At 43.4% G+C, this 16,480-nt stretch overlaps 1 protein-coding gene across 3 annotated transcripts in view; it reads left to right on the top strand.

The window, feature by feature from the left end:
• The window catches only part of NRDC (nardilysin convertase), a 72,591-nt gene that overhangs the window by 34,622 nt on the left and 21,489 nt on the right, over positions 1 to 16,480 (top strand). For all 3 annotated transcript variants that reach the window (XM_020987745.2, XM_020987744.2, XM_020987746.2), the window contains 6 exons: positions 1,050 to 1,123; positions 4,336 to 4,405; positions 5,976 to 6,053; positions 9,067 to 9,187; positions 9,272 to 9,330; positions 13,383 to 13,437. In XM_020987745.2, coding sequence (XP_020843404.1) covers positions 1,050 to 1,123; positions 4,336 to 4,405; positions 5,976 to 6,053; positions 9,067 to 9,187; positions 9,272 to 9,330; positions 13,383 to 13,437 — 457 coding nt within the window. The remainder of the gene's footprint in view (positions 1 to 1,049; positions 1,124 to 4,335; positions 4,406 to 5,975; positions 6,054 to 9,066; positions 9,188 to 9,271; positions 9,331 to 13,382; positions 13,438 to 16,480) is intronic.

Genomic DNA, 16,480 nt, shown 5'->3' with positions numbered 1-16,480 from the left:
CTGCATGGAGGATAGGTTCAGAAATGTTTGCTGAGTGAAACTTTTGCTAGAAAGTTCGAACCACAAATTGTGAGCTGTACTTCCCTCCACCTTTGCATCTTACAGACCTTACCTCCATTCAAAGTTCAGTGCAAAGGCCATCTTCTAGAGGTTTTCCTAATTACTCCAGTTTTTTTGTCTTCCCCCACATCATTTTTGGGGCCCAGAAGGGTCTTTAAAAATAATTTAGTCAAACTTCCACCCCCTTTTGGACAGACAAGGAAATACGAGCCCAGAGAAGGGAAGTAATTTACCTCAGGTCAGCACAGTAAGAAAAAAGACAATAATAGCCTTCTTTCTCCCTAAAGGTTACTTAGTCTAGGAAGAGAGTAGATGGAAGGAGACGGGGAAATTGTGCTGAGTGCTGACACGGACTCTAGCTTTCCCTCGACTCCCAAACTTACTAGCTCTGTGAACTTGGGCAGATCACTTCACTTTGAGGATCGATGTCAGGATTTGTAGTTGGGGAATAATTCAGAAGCGGCCTTTAAGAAGAAAGCTTTGTTGGCCTTCGAGTGCAGCGTGGTCAGCAGCCATTAGATGAAAAAACATCCATTGTCAGCTTCATTGCCTTCTCCTTAATTTCAAAATGATGGGAGGTATTGGGCCTGAGGTTGGGACAATGAGGAGACTTACCCGGGAGTTATTGTAATTCAGGGTATGTGAGAGCTCATGACAAATTCTTTTCACCTTTGTTTTGTAGTAGACAAGGTAGCTAGGGACCAGGTAGACCTGCTTGGAGATAATCATATAGAACAGGGCTTCTTAACCTGAGGAGTGTAAATTAAAAAAAAACATTAAACATTTTGATAAGTGTATTTTAATAGAATTATTTTTTCTATGTGATCCTATGTATTTTACTCAATGTATTTAAAAATGTGATTCTGAGAAGGATTCCATCAGCTTCACCAAACTGACTGCCCAAGGGGTCCGAGACATAAAATAAGTTAAGAACCTTTGGTTTAGAAAGACTTTGCCACTAAACTCAAAGAGATTTGTTTTCTTTTCAGTGGGTTGCCTAAACCAAATTTTGGCCATTTAACGGATCCATTTGACACGCCAGCATTTAACAAACTGTACAGAGGTTTGTGAAATTCCTTTAGCATCTTCTTTCAAACTTTTTTATAAGTTATTTTATGGAAATGATGGAAATGAGAATTGCATGGCCTTAGGACCCACCACTAACGAGCCAGCCTGCCCCTCACCATCTGGATGATCAGCTTTGGTGTCCTGCTGCTGCAGCTGCCCCCACCTTAGTGGGCACTGAAGAAGTTCACTCCTCTTCTCTCTGCCTGTCCTCTCTTTAGTTATTTTTAGTGAGATTTGTGACTTTAGTCTTTGTCTGATGTGTTAAAACAAACTTTATTAAGGATAAACATGGAAGGAAAAGAAATAGTTTCGTAATTAGCTTGCTTAGATGCTTAACTGTTTTCCTGTTAGCATATACCTTCTTATTTCCCCTCATGTTTTCCACTGGCTTGAACCAGGCCCTGTATAAGGCCTTTGCCTGGCCTCTCTTTCCCCTTTCTGTTCCTTCTCCGGGGTCTGTTTGGCCGTCTGTCATTGGCCCCACACCTTTACGTGGAAGCTGACGTAGCCTGCCACCCATTCATGGACACATACGCTGCCATGGTCTGCATTGTTACAAGATCTGTACAGGGAAAAAATGCTAATGAACAGGAAAATTATTACTGTAATTTCTTTCCATTCTTGTTAATGTGGTAAAGTTTATTTCGACACATCTCAGACAAAGCCCAGAAAGGGGGTGCTGTTGTAGTGTCATCATGATCTCTTGCCTTTCTATCTGAATCTTTCTTCAGAGAGTTTTAATTTAGATTGTCATGTTCTGCTCATTGTTCTTTTTTCCCCCTATTTTTCCACTGTGTTCAGATAAGTTTTTTTTCCATGTTTCTCTGAATTCTTCATATTCATTTCACTACATTTGCATATAAAACAATTTGTTTAGTTCTAATAATAACAACAATATTTATATGGCACTTTAAAGTTTGCAAAGAGCTTTACAAATATTACCTCAGTTGATCCTCACCACAATGGGAGATAGGTGCTGTTATTATCCCCATTTTATGGATGAGGAAACTGAGGCAGACAGTTAAGTGACTTTCTCAGGATCATACAACTAGTGAATTTCTGAGGCTGGATTTGAACTCAGGTCTTTCTGACTCCAGGTTCAGCACTCTATCCACAGCACCACTACTACCTCCTTCTCCACTACTGGGCAGACTGCTTCTGACCTTTTCAAGTCAGTAAGCAAGTCAGGCATTTATTCAGGGCCTGCCATGTGGCAGGCAGTATGCTAAGCACTGGAGAATACAAAGATAGCTTAAAACGTTGTCCTAGCCTCCAATTCCTGCTCTTAGGGAGCTCTCAGTATAATATGTGCTATTCCAAATAGTACTGCCATGAATACTTTTGTACTGATAGGTTTCCCTTTGCTGCCAGTAATCTCCTTGCAATATAAACCCATTTGTGGGATTGCTATGTCAAAGGGTATGAACAATTTTGTTCTTGGTTTATTCATTTAAAGAATTTTGTCACTTTTACACAAATACAAATTGTTTTCCAAAGTGCCAATGGCACCAAGGCTTTTTGCTCTCCTACAGCCCACCAGGATGAGAATTTTTTCTGTTTTTTACTGTTGTCAATTGGTTTGGAGTGAGATAATACCTCAGAGTTTTTGACATTTGTATTTCTTAGATTATTAGTGATTTTAACACTTTTCATGTAACATTGTTTGCATTTCTTTTCATGAAATCAGTTCATATCCTTTGGTTATTTACCTATTGGAGAATATCTCATAGATTTGTGTCAGTTCCATTAAAAAAAATTTTTTGGGGGGATATCAGATCTCTGCACTTAAATAATATTTAAATTCATTTAATCCCTTAAATTAAATCCCTTTATAGACAGATTGAACTGCTTAAGTAAAAGAAAGCAACTTTCTGTTACAGAATGCTGTTTTACTTTATTATTGTAATCTAATCCATTTCATTAGCCCTCAGAGCTAACAGTTTGGAAAACAAACTTTAAGCATAAAATATGGTTAGAAGCTGTCGCTCCTAACCCAGGTCATGTTCAATAAGGCACATACCTCGCTCCTTTCTCATCTCTACTGAAATGTTGTTCCAATAATGGCTGAGAGCAATGAAATTCTCTTCTTAATTTTTATGTTGTGACTTTTTTGGAATTTATGGGGTGTGGAAGAAAAAAATCTTCTCATCCTATTTGTTTTCACATTGGCATATGTGTGTGAATGCTTTCCTGTATTTTATTCTTCTCACGTAGTATCTTAATATGGTCAACGTAGTTCATCCTGCAAAAAAGTTGGAGATATTATTAGTGGAGATCTTCCCTCTACCAGCACCCACCAGCATCCTCCTGTCACTTAGATGGTTTTCCTAAGTGGTTCTGGGCAACAAAATTCCTCCCCTGGTGGTCAGCCTCCATTGTTGGTCCTTTCAATCCTTAGCCAGATGACTAGTGACCTTAGCTGGTGTCCCCTAGCTTCTATTCCCCTCCCTCCTACCTTCCTGCAGGTCCCAACTGAGCCTGTGTACCACTGGGGCCTAACCTTTAAAAACCTATACCTGCCTCTGAGTAACAAGGAAACACTGGAGGATGACTTTAGTGGAAGATTATAAATGTACTCTTCATTTATCGCAGTTCTAGTGTTCCTGTATACTAATAGCTTAGCCATTCCCCTGTCACTGGTTGTTTCTACTATGAACACCTTTTCCACTAATCCCTATTTTCTTCCACCTCTTCAGTTGCCTAATTCTGTGTTACTTCATTCCCTGTACACCACCACTTTTCTGATCCATGAAAGTAAATTGTACTTTGCTAAAAGGGCAAGTGGACTATTGCTCCAGTAATGTGATTAAATTGAATTATAGCTAACATTTTATGGGTGATATATGAATTTAACAATAAAATACTACTCACTATAAACCCAATACTCTAAATATTATATTTTATTATTTTCTATTAACAAGAATTTACTCCCCCCCCCCAACCGAAAAAGCAACACAACAATCCAGCCTAGTAACAGTATGCTTAACCCAGGCAAACAGGGTTCCACATTGGCCAAGTCCAAAAATTACGTATCCTACTCTGTTTTACTCTGTATACTGAGTTAGTCTTCTGGTTCATTCATTTCATTGATCAGATTTTGTAAGTCTTTCAAAACTTGTTTGTTTTTATAATGTACCCACACTTCTTTTTAAAAGAGTCGAGGCCTTTGAAATAACATATCTATCTAAAAACTCTCTTCCCATTTAGTGGTTCCTATCAGGAAGGTGCATGCTTTGACCATCACGTGGGCTCTTCCTCCCCAGCAGCAGCATTACAGGTAAGGTTGAACAATGTGCTCATCGCTTCTGGGTAATCTCTGTTTTGGGAGCATGAGGCCTATTATGTTGTGTGTGTGGAAGACTGTCCCTGCTTGCCTTTGGAGCTCTGATGTTCTCTGCAGGTAGTGCCAAGTCCAAGTGGGAAAGATGTGAGGCTCCTTATAGCTATGACCTCAGCTCTTCCTGTATTCAGCCTTTTAATGATTCTTTAATGATTCATTGGTGTCATTAAGGTATTATTTTCTTTTATAGAAATATGGTACTGGTATGTCAGTAGCCATAAAAATGGAACCTGTTCTGGCCGTATTCGAAACTCAGTAACTTAACCCATTGTAGTGAAGGGGTGCCAGGGAACCAACCCAATCTGTGGGTGGAGAGGCACCCACGCTATTTACTGCAGCCTCTTTTTGGGCCTGTGGATCTAGAATGATTTGACTTCAGTATCTGGATAACTCAGGCTGCTTGTCTTAATAGGAACATTCATGATTAGCTAGTTAATTTTAAGGGAGAGTCAGAGGAGTAGCACAGTGCAGAGGCTGCTTGAACACTGAAATCGAAGAGAGTTAGGTAGGAATCCTCTGTGATGTTATGGTGAATGCTGTGGTCCAGTTCAACGTGCTTATAAGAAGTCCTGCAGAGATCATGTGTTGTCCTCATTGGGTTAGTGCTGGCCTTTCTTTCCAGGATTGTGTAAGCCAACTTAGTCTACTTAGACTATGTATTTTATAGGTGAAAGTGCCTTAGCCTAGAAGTGTCAGACCCCCAGCCCACCTGCAAAACTCCCCAGCCAGATTAAAATGTAATTGGGAAATATTTAATGACATAAATAAAAATACAGTACAACACAGATAATATTAATTTGTGGTTTTCTAAGTATGTATGTGGCTACAATCACTGCTTTAGCAGGCATTAAAATTCTAAAGCAATTTTGGGGGGATAGTTAAAACTTGGTAAAGTGTTAGTGAAAGTCACTGTGGAAAAGTTGGTATGATGTGCAAGTTGTTGCTTTACATAGAATAGCTGCAGTAAATCTGCTCTCAGAAGACATGACAACAGCTTACCTTTCACTTTTCAGAGGGCTTTTGCCCCCCTTTGGTTTTATTCTCATACCACCTCTTGAGTATAGGCAGGGCACAACAGTGACTGGCTGAGCTTAATCTCAAGCCTACTGGATTTCCTGATTTCTCAGGCTGGTTCTTTTCGTTCTGTCTTGCTTGCATGTGACACATTTGTAGAGTTTTATAAATATTTGTAAGAGTGACATACTCCTAGAAATGTTACCTTTTGGATAAAGCAGTCATGACAGTTGTTGAAATGTGAATTTTCATGCTCTTCTGGTGATTTCAGATAGAAGGTAAGTCTTTTTCTGTTCATGTTGATACTCTGAGGCCATGGTATTGGGTAAATAAGTCTTCCACTGACAAGCGTGTATTTTCAGTTCTACTCCCAAACCTGTTGTAATGTTGGAATCAGTTTTTTGAAGTTATGTATACAGTAAATCTGTGCTTTTTGAATTGATTTAGAATGTTAATCTCCATAATATGCTTTGGTGGGTATTTGTTCTTTTAGGGTGAAGCCACTCCATTACATCTCCTGGCTGGTGGGACATGAAGGCAAAGGTAGTATCCTGTCCTTTCTTAGAAAGAAGTAAGTATTCTGTTAACTCCCACATCCTATGGAGTGGTGTTTGAAATGGGAGGGTGCCAGGGAGGAAGGAAAGGGGATAAGCATTTATAAAGCACTTACTCTGTGCTGGGTACGTGCTGAGCACTTTGCAAATATTATCTCATTTCACACTGAAGTGGAAAATCATAGATTCCAGGACGAGGCAGGAAGGGACAGACCTAGCTAAGAATTAACTTATACCTGGCTGGTAAGGAAATTGATTGTTTAGTGAATAAAGAATTAACCTATAGATAAGATGAAAGAATTACAATAAGGGCTTATGGGCTCGGTAGAACTTAAGATTGAATGGCTCTCAGAGATCTTCTAGTCTAAGTCATTTGTTTAGAGAACTGAGAGGGGTTGAGCGATTTACCCCAGGGCACAGGGGGAGTGTTGGAGCTTGCCTTCAGTCTTAGGCCCCTTGACTATATCCAGGGCTTTGGGTTACCACACACATGAAGAACGGACCAGGTTCTTTGGGACACTCAAATGGGTCTATGGAGGCACCTTGACAAACCACCTACTTTTGCCATTCATCCCTTGCATCAGCTTTTGCAAAGGTTTTAGCACATGGCACAGACTGGACCATCCAGGTCCTTTGACTCTCAATTACAACCATCTGCCTGTTTAGCAATAACCTTATTATATAACATCAATGAAATGAAAATTTCATTTACTTTAATATGTGGACTCTCCTTGGGGGACAAATCCTATTTAAGTGAATTTTGGCCATATAAATGTATAAATATGAATAATGATGTGTGTGCCTTTTTCTTTTTTTTCTTTGTAATCACTGTAATACTGTAGAATCAGAATTGAACAATTGAAGTGATACCAGTGTAAAATATACACAGTCTCTCAGGATAGGCGGATGGGGGTTGTCCTTTAAAGGGACACATTGCAGCTCTAATAAGCTATGACTTGGTGTACTGGACTAATATTACTTAAAGAAAACTGGGAAGAAGCCATGGATTCCGAAGATCTAGTGGTTTATGTTAATTTCTCGTTTCTTGGATGATCATTTAAGGTGGTATTAAGTTGCTGAGGTGCCTACAAACACACGTCATGCATGTATCCGAACAGCGACAGAATCACCAGTAAAACACTACGAAGTTCTTAAGAACCATCCCTGCTTATCTTGGACTCTACTCTGAGGCCATTAGAGGGCACAAGGTCAAGCCGATGTCTCTCAAAGGGACATGTTAATGCCAGCAGGGGTAATCTTTTCCCCTTTTTCGTCATCCCTGAAGTAGAGATAGCATAGCACAACTTAAAAATTCAGCGTCTTTGGGTGTCCAGTTCAGTTATTTTTCAATTGTGTCCGACTCTTTGTGACCCCATTTGGGATTTTCTTGGCAAAGATAGTGGAGTGGTTTGCCATTTCCTGCTCCAGCTCCTTTTACAGATAAGGAAACTGAGGCAAACAGAATGAAGCGACTTGCCCAGGGTCGCACAGTAGTACATATCTGAGGCCTGATTTGAACTCAGGAAGAGGAATCTTCCTGACTCCAGGCCTGGCACTCTATCTCCTACACCACTCTGTTGTTCTCAGGTGTCAACCAAGACACTGAGAATAGAAAAACACCTTGCTTTGAACTCCTGTGTATGCCTGTGGTTGTAAAACTACAACTTGGTGTGATGGATGTTAGGAATGTTGGGAAGATGGTAATGTTGTCCTACCCAGGATGATCTAGTAGATAGACTTTGGTCCTTGATTTTCAGAGCTGTGACTTTATGCAAGTAGGAGCAAAAGCTTGGATTGGGCCCCAGGAGAAGGCTGTGAGATGAGCCCTAGTGGGGAGATGAAGGCCAAGGGCTTTGGCTTCTCGGAAGCTCTCAGAGCAGCTCATCCCCAAGGATGGCAGAAGCACCTTCTCGTAGAACTGCTGCAAAGGCAGCCTTGGCTTCAGTAATAGAGCTTTGCAGCTGCCTGGGAGATCCTACAGTGTCTGCTCTCAGGGAGGCAGTGAAGCAGATAGAAAGACTACAGACTGACACCAGATGCCCCTCGGGGCTGTTGGGGAGGGTATCCAGGTTCATTCCACACAGCCTAGCCAGGGCCTAGCTCAGCGTTCCCTTGCTGGCCTTGACATTCAGGAAAGACTTTTGGTCATCTTGTTCTGTTTATAACCCATGGCCACAAGTGCTCAAAGTAAGGAACTTGAGTCATCAGTCATGTTTCTGCCTGGTACACCAGTGTCTAGACAGGGAAATGCTTAGTGTGTTTTAGAATTTTCATGAGAAAAGACACAAGCTGCACGCTTACACAATTAGCCTTGAGAATTGGCTAAGCCAGAGTTAGCCACCCTCCAGGTCACAGAAGTGTTGCTCTCCCCACTTCCCTGGGGAGGTGTGAGGATACCTGGAGCTATCTCAGCTGGAAAGAAAGAGCTGTCTGTCACTTGTTTGGAGGCCTGGTGCCATCGCAGGCCCGCTCAGCACTGTGTGCTCACAATGGCTTTGGTTGTGTGGAAAAGGGTCAATGTCTTACCTCTCAGAAGCATAAGTAGACACGGGATTGCTTCACATTTACGTTTTGTTGGGTTCAGAATTCACCATAAGACTCTTGTGTCAGGAGAGCCTTGTGGTGATTGCTGATTTCAGAAAGATTTCTTGTGTTGTGGGTTTTTTTTTTGTTTTCAAATTCATATATTAGTTTCCCTTTATTTTATTATGTGTTTATTTAGCCCTGGCCTGCAAATTCATTGATGAAGGTCACTTTAACAAAGCAGATGACAATTGCCATGAGATTTATCCTTTTCGGAAGTTGCCTGGGGCATGGAGAAGGGCAGAGTGACTTGTCCTGGGTCACGCTGACATTCTAATGCCAGATCTTCTGGAGCCCGCGGCTAGCCTTCTCTCCACTGTAGCGCTCATTCTTTTATTAATGGCTGAGGTTTCCTAATTAGACCTGGTGTCTTTTCAGTTAGCCAATATGAAATGTCACAAGTTACTATTTCTGGCATATAAATGGGATCATTTCTTTTGTCTGTAGGTGCTGGGCTCTCGCATTATTTGGTGGGAACGGCGAGACGGGTTTTGAGCAAAATTCTACATATTCAGTGTTCAGTATTTCCATTACATTGACTGATGAAGGTTATGAACATTTCAATGAGGTAAAAGGTTTTTGTCATCAAAATGTTTTCTGTTGTTTAATTATCATAATATTCAGAAAGACTCATCGAGTGTTTTATTTTCAGGTTGCTCATACTGTGTTCCAGTATTTAAAAATGCTGCAGCAACTAGGACCTGATAAAAGGTAATGGTTACTTCTCAGAGGGCTACAGGAACTGCCTCCTGAGAGGTGCTGAGCAGCGGGTACAAGAGACCCTTGGGCGTGGAAAGCTCTCGTGGCTGGGCCAGAGGCCTGGCTCGCTCTGGAGCTGCTCTTTTTCTTTTTCAAGGCCACCACTTATTCCTGGTCTTGAAAGGTGGATGTACCTTCCTGTCAATGTGAAGGTCTTTCATTGTTCTTGTTCCGCCCTCTCAGCCAGTCTGTAGCTTGTACCATCCCTTTTCCTCTCTGTAATTGGATTCAAATCTGGTTGAGCAGCCTGGTTCCTTCATGTCTCTGCCTGCTACCTGAATGTTCCGCCTTTGCCTCTAGATCTGATCTGGAACATCCTGAGTTCACCTGGTGGGCAAGGCCTGATTTTCTTTTGTGTCTGTATCCCCAGGGCAGAGTACAGGCCTGGCACAGAGCTCAGGGAAGCTTTGGCAAGGAATTGAACTTAGATTACTCCTTATCTGCTGCAGTTCTTGCTCATGTCTTTCTTAAGTGCTGTGGAGGGAAGCCATTTGAGGCACTTACAGGGGAGTGTCATCTAACCAGGAGAGCAATCTGGCAGGAAGGGGAACTTGAGCTGAGCTTTGGTGGGGAGAGTGAGGTGTTCTGAGGGATGGGACCATTCAGAGGAAACCGAGGACAGCCCCTGTAGAGACATCGAGGTAGAGTTTCAGGGACTGAGAATAGCCCGTAGTCCCAGTTTGTTTGGAAGGGAAGAATGTACGCTTAGCCTACAACCAGCTTGTGAAGGACTTTAAGGACTAGCCCAAGGGCGTTTTGTTTTATCTGAGAAATGAAAGCAAGTGCCTGGTGATGTGTCTTGAGCAGGAGAGGGACGTGGTCGGCTTTGTACTTTAGGAGTCTAGTTGTGGCAGCTGGGGGAGGCCAAAGGGAGTGATGGCAGGAGTTCAGATGAGAACTGAAGAATGGCTGAACTAGAGCGGGAAGGCGATGGCTGTGAGACAGGTTGAGGAAGTAGGATCTGTGGGGCTCGGAAGCTGATTAGACACATTGGAGAAGAATATAGAGTCCACTGTGAGCTGTGAGGATGGGAGTGGAGTCCTTAAAGGAAATTGGGAAGATGTAGAGGGGAAGGATGATGGATTCTCTTCTGGACATGCTGAGACTGAGATGGCAGTTGGTGATGCAGGCCGGGAACTTGGGAAAGTGATGAGGGTTGGAGATACATAGATTTGGGAGTCGTATGCTGAGAATCTAGGGAGCTGTTGAGCTCATTGAGAAAGGATCGAGTTCAGGATGGGAACCCCCATGCCCAGTGGGCCTAGGAATCTGTAAAGGGGAGCCCCCAAAAGAGAGGTCTGGCAGGAAGGACGAGGAGGAGAACAGAGCAGGATCCTGAAAACCCGGCGAGGAGGGAAGAAGGTGGTCAACAGTGTCCTCTGCTCTGGAGAGGTTAATGATCCTCGTCGTCATTGCAGCAATAGCGGATGTTTAGATAGGGCTTGAAGGTTTATCATCTCCCATGCTCCCAAAGCCTGATCTTCACAAAAGATCAGTACTTTGATTGATTATCCCCATTTTGCAAGTGAAGAAATGAAGGCTGAAAGCAAGCAGGCAAGGGACTTATCCAGGGTCAAAGAACTCCTGAGGGTCTAGGATAGCATCACATTCAAGTCTTCCTGGTTCCAAAGACCAGGACTCTCACCATGATACCATCCGTATTTATATTCTTAAGATAGATGAGGATGGGAAAAGAGCATTCGATTTGGCAGTAAAGAAATCACTGGGGACCCAGGAGAGAGCAGTTTTCATGTGAGTGAGAAGTCAGATCACAAGGGCCTGAAGAAGGAGTGGGTGGTGAGACAGTAGAGGCAGTGAGCGTTGGCAGCTTTTGGTAGCTTTTTGTGAGAAGCAGAAGAGATCAGAAAAGAAGGGTGATAGGGTCTGGGTATGGGTTTTTGAAAGATGGAGGAGCTCTGGCTGTGTTGACAGGGAGTAGGAAGTGAGCGGGGGAATAAGGAGAGGTGAGAGGATGTGTCTGGCACGTGGCTTAACAGTTAGCATTTAGGGGAAGCTAGGTGGTGCAATGGATAGAGCTCTGGCCTTGGAGTCAGAAGGACCTGAGTTCAAATCCGGCCTCAGACACTTGATACTTACTAGCTGTGTGACCCTGGGCAAGTCACTTAGCCCCAGTTGCCTCACCAAAAAGCAAAAAACAAAAACAAAAACTAGCATTTATTCAGTAGTGCTCTGAGTTTGGTGAAGTAATGTGAACAGGTGTTCTCATGTTGATCCTCACAGTATCCTTGGAGGCAGGTGTTGTTGTTATCCTTCTTTTATAGGTGAGAGGGGACTGAGTCTGAGAGGGTCCCAGAGCTAGTGAGTGCCTGAGATAAGATTGGAACTTGAGTCTCCCTGACTTTCATCCAGCACACTGCTGACTGCACTACCTATAGGTGCTTCATGACCAAGAATTCTGTACAATTTATGAACTTTTGTAAAGTGCCTCAGGCCATGCATCGTGTTCCAAAGATAAAGCAGGACCAGACATCTTCAAGGAGTTTAGGCTGGTGGGGTAATAAGACAGATATGTAAATTATGTATGTATGCATGATAGGAAGATGTATGTACTGCATGATGTATGTATAGGAGGATAGAGAAAAATTTGACGATGGGACGATTCCTGATCTGGACATTGAAGGGAAGAAGGATTTCAGTAGAAGTTTAGGGGAGAGACTGTTGCAGACATGGGGAGATGATGCTTAAAGGCATCAGTGGGGGCTGGGGAAGAGGTACCAGCCTGCTTTGGTTGGAAAATGTATGGCAGAGAGAGTTGGAAGGCAGCTTGTGGAATTCCAAACTAGTGAGTCTGCATTTATTTGGTGAGCACTGAAGAGCTCCTGCAGACTTTTGAGTGACATGATCATAATGTTGTGTTTGTTTCTAGTGCAGGGGAGGTAGAAATAAATAAATATTAGAATTCCCATTCAATATGTTTGCAAGGATGGGCCTGGGAGGCTAGTTCATGGAGACTTTCCCAGTTGGCTGGGCCAGGGGTAATGGGGGCCTGAATCAGGGGATAGCAGCAAAGGCATGGTTGGTGGGTAGGAGCAGTACTGGGATTGGAGAAGGCTTGGCAGCTGGTTGGGTGTTGGTGAGGAAGGGAGCAACAGGAATCACAATTGAATCGATTCTGAAGGTTGAAAACTTGCAGCCTGAAGAACAGCCTTGGAGGTGAGAAGGAGGCCGTGCTTGGTTCAGGGCTCAGAAGGCTGCCCAGTGTTTTGGGGGCAGAGACGACTGCGGTTTTGACAGGTTGGTTTTTGACTTGGTAGCCAAGGGAGGGCCTGTAAAGGGTTTTGTGTAACAGCTTGGCATGACCAGGACTGGTAAGGAGGAAGAGGAGTCTAGAGTAATTGGAGAAAAAGCGAGGTGGAAAGAGCTGGTAGGTTGTGTGAGTAGTCCAGGCAGGTGGAAGAAGGCATTGATACAGTAGGCACCTGGAGCGCTGGCCCGCCCTCAGGAAGACGTGAGTGTAAATCCACCCACAAACACTTGTTAGCTGAGTGACCCTAGGCAAGTCACTTCACCCCTGTTTGCCTCGGTTTCTTCACCAGTTAAACAGGGCTGATAATAATAACAGCTATCTCACAGGGCTGTTGTGAGAACCAAATGAGATAATATTTAGAAAGTGCCTGGCACATAGTAGGCACCTAATAAACTCTTGTTTGCTTCCTCTTCCACCTATGTCGGTAGAGTTTATGGGCCTTGGTAAGGATTGGCTAGGAGTGGGAAGAATCCGAGCATCCTAAAGTTTCAGTATGGGAGACAGAAAATGCTAGTTCCGCAGACAGAAATTGTCAAGCGAGGAAGAGTAAGAGGATCAGGTGAAGGGGAAATGTGTTTTGTGTATGTGTGTGTGGGGGTGTCCTTCTTGTTCCTTACGGCAGCAAAGACCTTGGAATTCTTCTTAGGTGGGATTTTTTTCATATTCCAATGAGAACTTCAATAATATTCTGAAAATGTAATCATGTGATGCCCTCTGTCATTTTTTTTTTTTACAGAATTTTTGAAGAGATTCAGAAAATTGAGGATAATGAATTTCATTACCAAGAACAGGTACTGTGTGTCAAGCTTTTTTCAGTTTTGGTCTTTTCCTCACAGAAAGGGGCAGGAACTCTCATTCCATTCTATTGAACGTTTTCCTGGCATTTGAAGTGTCATTCCCAGGTTCAGCTAAACCTCCCTGACATCTGAAAAATGTTCCTTCTGTAGTTAAATTAAGGCATGGAGATGGTTTGGTGTTCTGTGATGTTGGACAAGTGACTGAACCTCTCTCTCTCTCAGTCTGTAAAACAGTGATGGTGCTAGCACTCACCAGAGGTGGGCTTTAGCTGCTTAGCTCTCCTTGTCTGTGCTCTCTGTTCTCTTTTGGTGACCTTATCAGCTCCTGTGGCTTTAATTGTCCTTTTTTCCACTGATGACTCCCAGTTCTGCTTCCCAAGCCCCAGTCTTGCCTGAGCGTCAGTGCCACCGCACCATCTGCCTATTGATGCCCCAAAGGCATCTCAGACTCTGTGTCTCTAGAGCAGAAGGTGGCCCTCTTCAGAACTTGCCTGTTTCTTTTGAAGGCAGTGCCATCTTTCCAGTTTTTCAGGTTTGCAGCCTGGGCACCATCCTTACCTCCTTGCTGTCCTGCACCTTACACCTTACACACCTCCAGGCAGTTTCAAGATCTTACTGTTTTTACCTCAGCACCGTCTCTTGGGTCTGACCCCTTCTCTTGGCTCGCACAGCTGCTGCCCTGGTTCAGACCCTCATCAGTAATCACCTAGATCATTGTAGCAGCTTCCAGCTTGATTTTCCCCCCTTCCATCTTCCCCCATCCAGTCTACTGGTGCCAGGGTGATTCTTCTGAAGTGCAGATCTGAGGCTGTGGGGGCAGGGCCAAGGCCGACATCACTGTTTGTCACACAGTCTCCAGCCAGTTCTCTTTCAGCTCTTTCTTTGGTGTCATGTGAAATCCCACTCCTTTCCCCAGCCTTTGTGGGTGTAGGTCCTGGGGGTTTGGCAGCTGCCTCATGAACCCTTCCCACATACCAAGAAAGTGCATAAGTGAGTGGGGACAAGAGGAAGCTCCTTGAGGGCAGGGGTGTCTCCCTTTTTTATTTGTGCTCCCAGTGTTGGTCACATGACAGATACTTAGTAAATGCTTCCTGATTGATTGATGACCTAGACTTGGAGCCTTGTGTTGAGGGTTGGATTCTCTACCTGGGCTGTGTCAGCTTGGGCAGAGGTCTTTCCTTCTCTGATCCTCATTTTTCACATTTGTTAAGATGAGGGTGATAATGCTTGCTTAATTAGTTCCTTACCAGGGCTGCGGATAAACAAAGTGCTTTGTAAACTGAAGTGCTGTAGAAAGATGAGTTCGGATCATTACCAAGTAGGTACCAGTGGACTCTGGAGATAAGAATGGGACTGATCCTATCTTACAGGACATCTTTTCCAAGGGATTAAGGACAGCATGATTTGGAAGTCCTCCAGATAGAGTGAGTCAGGTTTGTGGTGATCCTCCTTCCAATGGAGTGGCATGAACCCCTCAGGAGATCAGGTCTCATCCTGGCTCACAGTAATGCACACTCTGTGGGGCTTTAAGTGTGTCATTTCTAAATTGATGGTGGCTGGGACCCCAGGGGGCTGGGGTGTGTGGCACAGCAAACACTTACCATCTTAAGTGATCACATTGGAGGGAAGGAGGTAGTATGGTGTAGGGAAGAGTCCTGGGCAGGGAGTTAGGCAGCTGGGGCTCCAGTTCCACGTGGTAGACAAGACCCTTGGACAGGTTAGGTCCACTTTACATCTAGCCTTCCGTGCTCTGAGGACCCTCTTGCTCTGACATTCTGTAATCTACATTCTACTTACTTTCCATTTCTGACAGCTTTTCTATACTCTGTGTTCTGATACTGCTTTGTGACATTATTCCAGGCATATGCCATCTAGAGCCGTCGAGCTTTCCAGCCCTTTCTCATACTGCTGACTTCCACGTGAACAAACAAACAGATGAGTTAGTGAGTAAAAACCCATTTATTGAGTGTGCCAAGCACTGTGACGAGTTCTGAGAGTACTGGTACCAAAGTAAAGATAGCTCTTGTCCACCAGGAGCTTATGTTCTTAGGATTGAGTGATACATTCTGCTGTGTTGACCAACTTAGTGTCATTATTCACGTTGCTGTAATGAGATATTGGTTTTTTCCCTTCAAATTTTTTTAAAAATAGGTAATTTATTAATATTTTCTGTTTCTTACATCATCATAGTTATTCCAAGTATCCCTCCACTCCCTTCCCCACAGATCCATCCCATATAACAAATAGTATTATTTATTTTTAAATAATGTTTTTTCCAATTACATGTAAACAATTTTTTATTTCTTTTTCAAAATTCTGAGTTCCAAATTCTCTCTTTTCCTTGCCTCTATCTGAGATGGCAAGCAATTTGATATAGGTTGTACGTGTGTAATCATGCAAAGCATATTTCCATATTAATCATGTTGTGAAAGAAAACACAAATCCACCCCCCCCAAAAAAAAACATGAAAAAAATGAAGTGAAAACCTGTATGCTTTGATTTGTGACTCATCAGCTCCTGGGGGTTCATTTGTCAGCTCTATGCTGACGATTCCCAGATCTCCTTATCTATGTTTAGCCTCTCTCCTGATCTCCAGTCCTATATACAGCTGTTGGACATTTCAAAGTAGATGTCCCATAGGCTTGTTAAACTCACTGTGTCTGAAACCAAACTCATGATCCTTCCCTCCCAAGTCCTCCTCATTTCTGAACTTTCACCCAGGCTCACAACCCAGGTGTCACCCTCAGCTCCTCATACTCACCCCTCCCATGTTCAGTCTCTTTCCAACTCCTGGCAATTCTACCTTTGTAACGTCTCTTGTGTTTCCCTGGCTCTCCTTCTTTGACTCTGCTGCTGGCCCAATACAGGCCCTCATCACTTTATACCTGGGATGAGCAATAATTGCCTTCTGGTCAGTCTCTCTGCCTTACATCTTTCCCCACTGCAGTCTATCCCCCACTCAGCTGACACCAGGATCTTCCTCAAGTACAGGTCTGCCCATGTCATGCACCATGTTCAGTAAACTCCAGGGGCTCCC

The sequence above is a fragment of the Phascolarctos cinereus genome, unplaced genomic scaffold, assembly GCF_003287225.1.
Source record: "Phascolarctos cinereus isolate Bilbo 61053 unplaced genomic scaffold, phaCin_HiC Scaffold_5;HRSCAF=322, whole genome shotgun sequence".
Classification (NCBI taxonomy): domain Eukaryota; kingdom Metazoa; phylum Chordata; class Mammalia; order Diprotodontia; family Phascolarctidae; genus Phascolarctos; species Phascolarctos cinereus.
The sequence above is the reverse complement of the archived record's forward strand: the minus strand, read 5'-3'. Positions and strand labels throughout refer to the sequence as shown.